The 13,310-nt window shown below is 37.7% G+C and overlaps 1 protein-coding gene across 1 annotated transcript in view; it reads right to left on the bottom strand.

The window, feature by feature from the left end:
• The window catches only part of LOC306865237 (arf-GAP with SH3 domain, ANK repeat and PH domain-containing protein 1-like), a 79,665-nt gene that overhangs the window by 7,981 nt on the left and 58,374 nt on the right, over positions 1–13,310 (bottom strand). Inside the window, 10 exon segments of the mRNA XM_079409724.1 lie at positions 30–137; positions 321–388; positions 829–944; positions 2,767–2,852; positions 4,685–4,871; positions 5,057–5,148; positions 5,671–5,804; positions 7,747–7,910; positions 10,750–10,798; positions 11,064–11,151. Of these exon segments, the coding sequence (XP_079265850.1) occupies positions 30–137; positions 321–388; positions 829–944; positions 2,767–2,852; positions 4,685–4,871; positions 5,057–5,148; positions 5,671–5,804; positions 7,747–7,910; positions 10,750–10,798; positions 11,064–11,151 (1,092 nt within the window).

Raw genomic sequence — 13,310 nt, 5'->3', positions numbered from 1 at the left:
TAAGAAAGGTTCAAGGAAGTATGTGTTACTTTGTCATCCAGATCATCGTCACTCTCATCAAGCTCCTCCAATCTGAGATTCCATTCATATTCCACATGGACTTTAGGATTAAATTTTCCTGCAGCGGCTTGTACCAGCTGAAACACACACATACGCAAATATGAGTCAGATCTTCAAAAACAACCACATCTTAACACCCTGGGGCCTTTACCACATCTTTGCTGCCCCCTACTGCTTTTAGATCATGATGGACATGTATTCAGAGCCGTTAAAGAGTTTCCAAAGGAAGGATTGTATCATCTGTCCCACAAGTTACTCACCGTTTCCTCACACTGGATGATCTTCATCCGCCTGGCCACGTCCAGAGCTGTTTCTCCATTCTGATTGGCTGAAACATAAGGACACACGTTAACCAGAAATGATACATAATGTTTATCATGAAGCAACATGGTAACTAAACACTGGTAAATATACAGTATATGTAAGCAGGGATTCTGGCCTAAGTTGACAATATATTTATGTTACTGGCAATAACACATAAATGGCTAATATTATAATTTTAGACTATTTTGTCTAAAAAAAAAAAAAAAAAAAAAAAAAATCTTTAACAAATAAATAATATAATTCTAAATTCCTTCGTTTTGAAAAAGTGCATTTAAGCATCACAACATTAGAAACTACAGTATGAAAAATGTATAAATCACTTAAAAATCATAAAAAATAATAAATACAGTAATACATTACTATAATAAATATAAATATTGTAATATAAAAGTAGTCATTCATATTTGTAAATCTGGTAAAACCACACATGCATGTGTAACTCACTGATATCAGTAGTTGGTTTGCCTCTCAGCAGTAATTTGAGGCATTCATGTTTCTCATACAGGCAACAGTAGTGCAGGGCTGTGTTTCCCCTCTCCGTCTGTTTATCCAGATTCCCACTGGAGACAGACACATAAGAAATCCATTTTTTCTTGATCTTCTGACATATAAGAGTTTATTGTACTATTAAAAACGTGTATTAAAACCAACCTGCAGCAATTTTGGCACAAAACTATGTGCTATGTGGTACTGCTAACATGTTAACAAAATCATCATCTCCAAAGTGCTCTTTAATGTATTTCAAATCTTTAATTGAGGTTGACATTAACAAGATTTTCACTCTTAATGAGCCACTTCACACTTCTGAATTTGGGTCAGCAGTGACTAAACAGCACACATGGTGAGAGAGCAAGTGAATGACCCAGTTCTGTTTACCTAGTGGGAATCACAGCAAAGGGGGGAAAAAAAACAGGCTACACATATAAACCAGCATATCCCTGCTTTCTGAGAACAAATGCATATATTTCTCTGACCCAGTTTGTAGTTCATCCTGAACATTTTCTGTAGTGATCACTGCAACACTGTAGCATTCAGGGTCTAAATTCTGAAAGGATAATGTTATTTTCCACATTTGAACAAAATATTTTTGTCCAGTATGACAGGATCAGTGTTCATTTGATTCATTGGAGATTCTTAATTGGTGTCAAACATATTTACTGTCAATGAATATGTGAATGTCCATCTATAAATACATACAGTAACTGTATTACTTTTGATATTATGTGTCAGGATTTACAGCAAAGGAGCATCTGTGTACATTACAGTTCAAAGGGTTTGAGGTCACAAACAATGTTTTAGAAATAAAAAAATTAATTAATTTTATTCAGCAAGAATGCATTCAAATCGAAAGTGACATTGACTAAATAAATAATGTTCTTTTGAACGTTCCATTTATTGAAGAATCCTATAAAAAGTATCAGTTTCCATAAAAATATTAAGCACAATTGTTTTTAACATCAATAATAATAAATGTTTCTTGACCACCAAAATCAGCTAATTAGGTTCATGTGACACAGAATTCTGTTGTAATGGCTGCTAAAAATTCAGCTTTGTCATCAGAAATTAATTAGAATAGAATAAGCAATATTGATTTTAGCATTTCTTAGATTTATTGTTACTATTTTACTGTATTTTTGATCAAATAAATGTAGAGTAGTCTTGGTGAGCATACATTTTACCGACCCCAAACCTTTTAGTAGTATATACTATAACTAGCATGTTAACATGGAAAAAACATTAATTACATTAATCACAGTAAAAATGTTGTCATGGGAAGAACTCGGAGCATGATATCTTTCAAATGTAATCAGGGAGGAAGTGAGAACTGGGGAATGGAAAACCTGGAGTGAAGTTAAAGCAGAGTGAGCCAAAAAAATAAATAAATAAAACGATCCCAGTTGTCTGGGATGGATTTACTTCCCTTATGCTGTCATATTTCTTTTGAGTCAACCTTTAATGCAAACCTGGAGCAGTTTCAGTGTTCCAGTTCTCAGGGAAATCGAATTATGATTATTTACTAGGATGTGAGCCAAGAGTAGTCCTGGCTCAGGCATGACCTGATCTTCTAATACTGTTATGTAACTTTAATCCACACAGTAGAGCGCAAATTGAACTAAAGTTGAACTTAAATTACTCTATTATCTGCATAATAATCCCTTCAAAAGCTCTGGTGCTCGTACATGAACACCTGCCATCCTAAGGAAAAAACAAACACATTAAAAACTCATCCTGTTTAACTATTAAGCTCTTAATGATAATGGTGATGGAACGTAACAAGAGGTGACTGCCTAAAACCAATCCAAAATACAGAAAATTGATAATAAAAACATGGCCAGGAGTGTATCCTCCCAGTTTTTGTGGTTATAAGCTGATGTTCCATACCTGTTCTGGACAAGGAAGTCGACCAGCTGCAGTGAGGTGTGGTCAGCTGTCTTCACGGCGTAGTGCAATGCAGTCTCTCCTCCTTCCTATAACACAGAAGCACAAATAATAATAAAAATAAAGCATTTGTTAACCCATTTACTCTCTTAATGGAGTCTTATTGTGTAAAATATGATTGATTTCTGAAGTATTATGTGACAATAAAAACTGTAAAATGAAAAATAAATAAATAAAATAAAACTTTATTAAATAAACTGATTTATTAATATATATATTTTTTTAAGCAGCACTTCCTTAAAAATATTTATATAACATATAGCAGGACACAGATGTTTTTTTTACATTAATAATAATAAATGGTTTTGAGTGGCAAACTGGCATTAGATTGATTTCTGTAGGATTATATGACAATAAAGACTGGAAAATGAAAAAAAGACATTTTAAAATGTAAATTTTAAAAATTGTATATATTTTTTTTCAATGTTACTGTTTTTACTGTACTTTTGACCAAATAAAATAAATGCAGACTTGGTAAGCTTAAGATATGTCTTTCACAAAAAAAATAAAATAAATCTTACTACTTTATAGTAATGTAATATAGTAACATCGGTTGTGTTATGTAATGTGTTGACCATGTTGGCCATGGTCACTGCTTCATGTTTGAGGCTTCAACAAAAGATAAGCTAAAGTCAGCTAGCCAGAGGCTACAGTGAAACAGACATCATTTGAGATTGAGGATGTTTTTGCAACTGCACCCACTCAGAAGCATCTGTTTATCTCTGAGACGGTGGCAGCATTACCAAAGTCATTAGCAGATAGAACGAAGAGTCTCTCAATGTGGAAAACTGGGAGAAGATCAAGGCAGAGGATTCAAGTCACGTTCAGCATGTCTGCTTTCTGATATTCACCAGATCAAAATCTTTGCTCCTCAAAGTCTCTGACGTGCATGGGTCATCCATTATGTTATGTGATAGTTAGGGTGTATACACTGTGTACCTGTGGACCTACTATCCCTTTGTAGAATGCTTGGTATGTTTCCTTTCAGGGGCCACTTAATTATTAAAATGAGAATGAAATGTTAAAGGGGTCATATGATGCGATTTCAAGCTTTCCTTTCTCTTTGGAGTGTTACAAGCTGCTCGTGCATAGATAAGGTCCCTAAGTTGCAAAGACTAAAGTCTCAAAACCAAAGAGATATTCTTTATAAAAGTTAAGAGTCGTCCACGCCCTCCTAAAACGGCTCATTCAAACACACCCCCAACATGTCTGTCTCACTGTGTGGGAAGATTTGCTTCTGACTCACAGCCTGTAAGTATGATTTCATATTTAAAGAATTTGCCACTGACTATTCAAACGGGACTTTTGAGCAGTGTAGAGCAGGGCTTGTTGTTTGTCATTTCTCCGATCACAAATGCAGACATGGTAATGTTTATGCGGCGCGATGCAACCGCGACGCGTAAAAAGCCAGTATAAGTCATTATAATCAGTAATTATGTCCCCACTGGATGCAACAAATGCCTCGCTTATAATGGGTTTTATTGTTTTTGTCTCGTTGGCATCACAATAAGGTAAGGGGCGTAACATTGCCTTCACACGCTTGAGGTATTCGGCCAATCACAACACACTGGATAGCTGGCCGATCAGAGCACACCTCGCTTCTCAGACGATGAGCTTTGTGAAAATCGACACGTTTCAGAAAGGGGAAGCATAGAGGAGCAACAATAATGTACAGTATGTGGAAAATAATGTGTTTTTTGAACCTTAAACCGCATAAACACATTGCATTACACCAAATACACAAAAAAAGGTTCTTTTTAGCAACGTCATATGACCCCTTTAAATGAAAAAATTAGCTTATTTTCCCACTGTCCTAGTTATTACACATTTAATGATCAATTTGGCAGATGTTGTAACTCACCTGTCCTCCTTCAGGTAGTGGTTCCATAAGCTCTACCCCCTCAGCATACACTTGGATGAGAGCAAGCAGGTCATGTGACCTGATGGCTTCAAATAGCTCACTCATCTTGGCTGCTGCTGAGATGCAGGTTTTTCTCGCGAACTTATGATCTACATACTTAGCATTGATAAACTCCTTACGAACAGTCCTAAGATTGAATTAAGAGAACGTGAAATAAAACAAGGATTTAAAATTAATATCCTAAACATAAAAAAAATGTTGACACGTGCAACCACAGGGAAAATCTGTCATTTACCAGAAAGACTTTAATACACTAGAAAAATAAAATAAAATAAAACATTATAATAAAATACGATTGCCATGCATACTTACATGTCACTAGCAGGAGTAGGTTTAGGAGAGGGGCAAGGAAGATTTCCCTCCATTATTTCATTAAAGCGACTGTTTCCCACATTCTTGGCCAGCTGAAAGGAAAGAATAGAATAAAACAAAATAAAAATACACATTAATTACAATATATCTAATGCTTAAAAAAATATTAAATAAATGAATAATCATTAAATACGTAGACGGCCATGGGTCCAATGAACTGATCCTAAATTTTCTATATGAAATATGATTTTATTGCTATACTAAAGGGTTGGGCCAAGGACTATTTTTTGTTAGATATATTTTATTTTAGCTTAAATTCAATTCACAAAAATGTTTTAGTTAATGATAATAAAAAGATTTTCAAAAGAGTCTTTTACATACAAATTTAATTTTACTTGATACATTTTAATGAAGTAATGACAATTCATTCATTCATAGTTGAACGTCAGTTAATGTGGCTATAATTTTTATTTTGTCACAAATTCATTTGTGGTCAAACAATAATTGGTATACCCTCTGCCAGTACTGACACACAAACCCTATGGATCCCCATTCAAGACCCATGATATACTGTGTTTAAAAAGAAAATGCACTATTTGCACTATTGAACACACCAAGAGTTCAGAGGTTCCCAGTTTGTCTAGCTCCATAGACTGGATTCGTGAGATGTGGACGCCCATCTCCCGGTGAATGCCTGAGCATTCGATGCAAGTCAGGATTCCAAGGTTAGTCGACAACCATTTGGGATCTAAAAACAAGTGAACAAGAAAAAGCAACATTTTTACCACAAGGGGTCCTCATTTTAATGTTCTATAAGATGGAATGGTAAATACTAAATGGAGTTTACTTTAGAGTGCCATGTTATCGGTGTTTGAATGAGAATATGACACAAACTGTTTGTGTGCTAGTGTTGACGGCAGGTGTGTTTGTGGCTCTATGAGCACCAGTGACGTCCCCTGAACAGAACCAGTGACAGGGCGACAAAGATAAGAGGACACGCACATACACACAGCAGCTAAATATAGATTCAAGTCTTCTCCAGCAGCTTTCTCTGCATGCTCAGTAAATCCCAGATGTACTTGTGCATTATTTCTTCTCTGCCAGACACACAATCAGTCAGCATCAAATACATTAATTCGCCTCTGTTTAAGAAGCGTTTCATTAAACCAACCTGTTTTCAAACAGACTCACTCGTGTAAGGGGTCATGCACCTTGACACAGATTAGAGTGTTTAGCTCTCAGTTGAAGAGCTGAATAACAGCTCAACGCAGCTCTATAAGCCTCTTACACAGTCATAGCATCACCTGAAGCTTCCTAAACTTCATTTATAAGCCCATGAATCAATGAATCCGTTCACAAGAATGGTTCATTTTAAAAAGGAATATGATGCAGCTGTGAGGCATACTCATCCCACATAGTCTATGCTACAGACATAACTGATACCAGAAATCATCTGAATTTTCTACACCTAGTGCATAAAATGGAACCAACCCATAACGCCTGATCAACTGCAGAGCAACATGCTAACAACCACCCAGAAGATCAAATAAACTGCATAGAAGAAATGTAACAATGTGCTAACAACCTCCTAGAACATAACCTCATAGCAATGTAGCAATGTGCTAACAACCACCCAGACCACAGAAATAAGAATAGAAACTAGAGTAACTAGTTAACAACCACACAAAAACACTTTAGCAACAGCACAGCAATTTAGCAAGATACTAACAACCCCATAGAGCACCTTAGCAACTGCATATAAACATACCTATTTGCTAACAACCCCATAGAGCAACTTGGCAACTGAAAGTAGCTACATGCTAATGTAGAAAACCTTAGAAACCACCCAGCACATCTTAGCAACCACACAGCAATGTAGCAATGCACTAACATCCTCCGAGTACAGTTGTTTACAACAACATAATCCAACTTGTATCTATTGTATTCAGACTACAGTGTATCTATATGTAATGAAATTAAATGAAAGGACCATTCACACCAATGACGATAACTATATTAGTGTCCACACCAACGTTAACATTTTTGTTTATTAATGTTATTGTTATAGTTGTGATATGGACTTAGAATTAGAACAATTAGAACTTAATAGTAATTGATAGTTATTTTCCTGGAAGGGGCCTTTATTCTAACACGACTGGTCATCTAACAGTAAAGTATCAAAAATCTTTTCGCTGGTAAACCTGACAATGTATAAAATGTATTTCCCTGATTTATAGCCTAAATTGTTCATCGATTTATATGTAACAACAAATTAAAACAAGTTAAAAAGGTCCCAGGGGCCTTTCCTGGGCCACATCTCTATACTCTTGCAGAGAGAGAAAACAATGAATGTGAAAGAGGCTGATCAAATAATCCCTGGAGCAGCAGCTGCCCTCTCAGAACTTTCAGCACAGCTTGCATGAGCCAATTACATAAGAGAGTGATGTAACAGCGCTCGTCTGTCCTGACTGCCTGATCCTCACACTCACACTGCTGCTGCTGCTTCCTCATGAGAGAGGCTGATTTCACTGGTAATGGAGTGAGAGAAACAGAAATAGCGATTCAAATAAAGAGGACAGATTGAGCAGAGAAGAGACCTGATAGGAAAGAGTCAAATGAGGAAGCTTAAATTTACCAGACAGACAATTGTATTATTTTCTTTTTAGACAGACAGACAGAAAGATATGCACCTGGAGCCCCACAATCACAGCACACTTCATTTCCAGGCATGCGCAGCACATCATCTATTATGGCTTTAGTGAGATCTTCCAGCCCATCATCTCCTCCACCCTGCTCTCCTCTGAAGGCCATGTTAAGTGCTTCCTCCTTACTGTTAGTTAACACTGAGATCCATCTGTATAGGCAGAAACACATTAACAGAACAACATAACAAACATTCCCCTTTTTTCTTTACAGTATCTCACAGAAGTGAGTACACCCCTCACATTTTTGTAAATATTTTATTATATCTTTTCATGTGACAACACTGAAGGAATGACACTTTGCTACAATGTAAAGTAGTGAGTGTACAGCTTGTATAACAGTGTAAATTTGCTGTCCCCTCAAAATAACTCAACACACAGCCATTAATGTCTAATCTGCTGGCCACAAAAGTGAGTACACCCCTAAGTGAAAATGTCCAAATTGGGCCCAATTAGCCATTTTCTCTCCCCGGTATCATGTGACACGTTAGTGTTACAAGGTCTCAGGTGTGAATGGGAAGCAGGTGTGTTAAATTTGTTGTTATCGCTCTCACTCTCTCATACTGGTCACTGGAAGTTCAACAAGGCACCTCATGGCAAAGAACTCTGAGGATCTGAAAAAAATTATTTTTGCTCTACATAAAGATGGCGTAGGCTATAAGAAGACTGCCAAGACCCTGAAACTGAGCTGCACCACGGTGGCCAAGACCATACAGCAATTTAACAGGACAGGTTCCACTCAGAACAGGCCTCGCCATGGTCGACCAAAGAAGTTGAGTGCACATGCTCAGTGTCATATCCAGAGGTTGTGTTTGGGAAATAGACGTATGAGTGCTGCCAGCATTGCTGCAGAAGTTGAAGGGGTGGGGGGTCAGCCTGTCAGTGCAAAGACCATACGCCGCACACTGCATCAAATTGGTCTGCATGGCTGTCGTCCCAGAAGGAATCCTCTTCTAAAGATGATGCACAAAAAAGCCCGCAAACAGTTTGCTGAAGACAAACAGACTAAGGACATGGATTACTGGAACCATGTCCTGTGGTCTGATGAGAGCAAGATAAATTTACTTGGTTCAGATGGTGTCAAGCATGTGTGGCGGCAACCAGGTGAGGAGTACAAAGACAAGTGTGTCTTTCCTACAGTCAAGCATGTTGGTGGGAGTGTCATGGTCTGAGGCTGCATGAGTGCTGCCGGCACTGGGGAGCTACAGTTCATTGAGGGAACCATGGATGCCAACATGTACTGTTACATACTGAAGCAGAGCATGATCCCCTCGGCAGTATTCCAACATGATAACGACCCCAAACACACCTATAAGATGACCACTGCCTTGCTGAAGAAGCTGAGGGTAAACGTGATGGACTGGCCAAGCATGTCTCCAGACCTAAACCCTATTGAGCATCTGTGGGGCATCCTCAAATGGAAGGTGGAGGAGCGCAGGTCTCTAACATCCACCAGCTCCGTGATGTCGTCATGAAGGAGTGGAAGAGGACTCCAGTGGCAACCTGTGAAGCTCTGGTGAACTCCATGCCCAAGAGGGTTAAGGCAGTGCTGGAAAATAATGGTAGCCACACAAAATATTGACACTTTGGGCCCAATTTGGACATTTTCACTTAGGGGTGTACTCACTTTTGTGGCCAGCGGTTTAGACATTAATGGCTATGTGTTGAGTTACTTTGAGGGGACAGCAAATTTACACTGTTATACAAGCTGCACACTCACTACTTTACATTGCAGCAAAGTGTCATTTCTTCAGTGTTGTCACATGAAAAGATATAATAAAATATTCACAAAAATGTGAGGGGTGTACTCACTTCTGTGAGATACTGTACAGTTTTATGAAACAACTAAAACTGTGCAAAGTGCGAAGATACTTTTCTTTGGAATAACATGCAAACAGGAACATGCAAGTAAATATGTAAGGAAAGTAAATAATGTCAATTTTGATTGCATGATAACTGTACACAGTTGCTAGTGTAAACCCTCTAAACTTAAATTGCTTGTCCTGCCCAATCCTTATTCTGATTAGTACGTTGTTTTAAAACTGACACTGAAGTGCTGCATAACAAAAGATGATATATATAAATTGACAAGCTGTCTTAAAACACTCTGCCGTGTAATGCTGAAATATCAATGCACCAGCCAGCCGGTGTGTTACCTTAAAAACAACAGCTAAATGCTAAAGCAACATTTAAGCCCTTCTTTCAGACCCTCTTATTCATTTTCCTGATTTTGTCCCTTTGCCATTTTTTCCTAAATAAGATGTTTAAAAAAATGGGCTGATATACTGAGCTCAAAAGCATACCATGCCTCCTTGTTAGCTAGATGATGAGATCAGCTTTTGGCTTTTAAAAGAGACTCCAGTCAAAGTACATGTGAAAGGACTGCAGGACTGATGTATAAAGGGGTTATAGGGCCTCATTCTGATCAGCCTCTGTGCTTTTAAGAGTCCTTTATAATGGCTGTTAAATGGCTCAGTAAGGGAGCTCTCTGATGGACAGCAGGGAGCTCACAGCAGTGAAGGTAAGAAGCAAAGCCAGTGGTTAAAAATACTTAGACATGCTATGAGATGGTAGATGCTTTTTTTTGTGAGAATGTTTGTCTACAAGAGTCTGGAAAATGTCATTGTGGTGTTAGTGACCTCAATGAGTAAGTGCCAACTTAAAACAATTGAACACCACTTCACCGACTTCTCACCACACGGACACACAAAAACCATCAAGCAAACGCTTTAGATGAGAGTTCAAATCTCAAACTCTTTTTACGATATTAGTATGCCATAAAAATAGCACAATCTAGTCACAAAGAAGCAAAGTTGTCTTCACCGCTAGGCAGATTGCTGTAATTGTTCATAATTGTTCAATTGCAGAGATGATATCCCATAATCAGCATATTAATGATCACTCCATTTACAGAGAAGTTAGGTTACAAGTTTGTGACTTACAGATGCAAAGTGGTTAAAAAACAAACAAAAAAAACACAGTAAGTCTTACATCATAAATTCCTGCTCATCTTCGGCCTGGAAGTGATATGTGCGGTTATCTGAAACATATGACACATAAAACATTAGCCATCTGCATAAACATTGTGATTTCTAAGTGATTTCCACAAATTAAACACCAGAAGATAGTATTAAAATCATAAATCTCATTAATGGTGCAATTAGACAATTATTTAAAATTAAGTTTGACAATTTTCTTCCAAGATTTAGTATGGTAAAGTAAACAAACACATTACACTAAGCTACTAAATCACTCATGTGGTTTCCCACAAAAGAAACTCTCCCTGTTGGTGTCTGTTGACTCACGGGAAATGAGATCGAAGCACTTCCTGTCCTCAGTGCTGGGCTTGACCTGACATGTGAGCAGGTTGAGTTTGACAGGCTGCCTGTTTGACTGAAACGAAATGTGACAACAGGAGAAATGCTTTACTACTTCATATTCCTGCTATAACATCCCAAACAGTGTTGAAAAGGTTTTAACCAGAGCTTTCAAGTGATTTTAAATTTCTAATGAAGCTAGTTCAAAGATTATAAATTATTGTGTTAGACAATCATTTAACGTAGGTCTATTACTAGCCTACAGCCCACAGATTTTTATTTTTTTTGTCTCCAGTACTTTCAGAACAGAAAGTACTCTTGCACACCATCTGCGCTATATTTTTCTGGTTACTAGACAGCTATCTTTGGTTGAGTCACTTTTTTTTCCAGCATCTCATACCGCATGTACAGTACATGTAGTAGCAAATGGGTCAGAGTGCATGAGCAGACCCAGACTAAATGAGCAGACCTTTTAAAACAAAACATTTTTTGAACACTAAATTAACATTCCGTCTTTTTAGAAACAATCTTCACAAAACACTTGGTAGTAGCTTATAAAGTGATGTGCATACAGGGCAGGCTATTAATTGAACAAAGGTGTTAAGAAATGCAACACACATGTTTGTTACATAACACTGGTCCAGACTGTTATGCATATGGTTTGACTTGATGAAATGTGAGACAGAGGTTATCAAGAGGGAACGTGATATCATGGGGGAAAAGATGAAAATTGATGACATATGATGTAAAGGGTGAAGACAAGACCTGACACAGAAAGACATAGAAAGCTAACAATGCTGACTGGTAGTGTTCAGTTAAACTAAAATTGTGGTCACATTTGCCATTGCTCAGCAAAATTTTGTGGGTGAAATCTGGTCATTTTATTTTGTTAATTTGCCTCGTTGACCATAAGAAAGCTGCTTGGTTTTAAAGTGACTTCTGTGTGAGCTGTGCTTCATGCATCACTGAACTATTGGCAAAGGACCCTTTAGCGTGCAAAATTTTGCACGCTAAAGGGTCTGATATTTCTGATGTTTAGGTGTGAGTATGTTTAAGAGTGTAGTAAGAAACTTAACAGGCCACATTTGTTATGAGGTGAATGAAAATGAGGCTGTGGAGAGGAGACCCTCTGTCTCATATTGCATCGTCGAGGAGAGGTCGAGGAGAGGAGAGGAGAGGAGAGGAGAGGAGAGGAGAGGAGAGGAGAGGAGAGGAGAGGAGAGGAGAGGAGAGGAGAGGAGAGGAGAGGAGAGGAGAGGAGAGGAGAGAAGAGAAGAGAAGAGAAGAGAAGAGAAGAGAAGCTAATTTTTCCATTGGGCTCTTGAAACCCTAATATTTAATCAAATTGTTATTTGTTTACCCATGTTTTACCCCATTGTCTGTCTCTGTATTTTGGCAATCTTTGAATTTTGGCTTGTACATCTTTAATGGAATCAGTTTTTTTCCCCCCACAGCAGTTAAACTAAATGGACCGAATTCAATGATTTATCCTCCTGGACCTTCCACAGAAGATGGAATATATATCAAATTACAAATTATATACAATTTAATATTAATTATTGATTGCTATCAGGATGTGAAAAGATTTAGAATGTGATACTGATTTTTCAACCAGTATAACAAAATATGTTTCTGAAAAAAAAAAAAATTGTCCTACCCTACCCTAAAGGGGTCATATGATGGGATTTCAAGTTTTCCTTTCTCTTTGGAGTGTTGCAAGCTGCTCGTGCATAGATAAGATCCCTAAAGTTGCAAAGACTAAAGTCTCAAACCCAAAGAGATATTCTTTATAAAAGCTAAGACTCGTCCACGCCTTCCTAAAACGCCTCATTTAAACATTCCCTCACATGTCTACGTCACTGTGTGGGAAGATTTGCATAACACTGCCCAAATGTTTCCGCAAAGAAAGAGGGTGTAATTTTTATTCTCGCTGTAGTATTGTTGCCACCGCCTGTGGCATGTCCTGGAGATTCTGTATTTCGTTGTGAAAGCGAAAGTACTTTGTTTGGGCTTTCCAAAGGAGGACACAACTAGAAATCAGTGGTTAAGTTGTATTTAGAACACTGTTCCAGAACAGTTGTACCCAAATATTAGAGTGTGTGCAGCACATTTTATGGAGGAAATCTTTTTTTTTTTAATTACGGAGAACCTGAGAGGGCTGTTTCTATAAAGTGAGGCAATTCCACCTTTGGAAGGACAGTCTCGCGCTTATGACTCACATTCTGTAAGTATGTT

This window comes from Barbus barbus (assembly GCF_936440315.1).
Source record: "Barbus barbus genome assembly, chromosome: 46".
NCBI classification, from domain to species: domain Eukaryota; kingdom Metazoa; phylum Chordata; class Actinopteri; order Cypriniformes; family Cyprinidae; genus Barbus; species Barbus barbus.
This window is presented reverse-complemented; position numbering and strand designations above follow the sequence as displayed.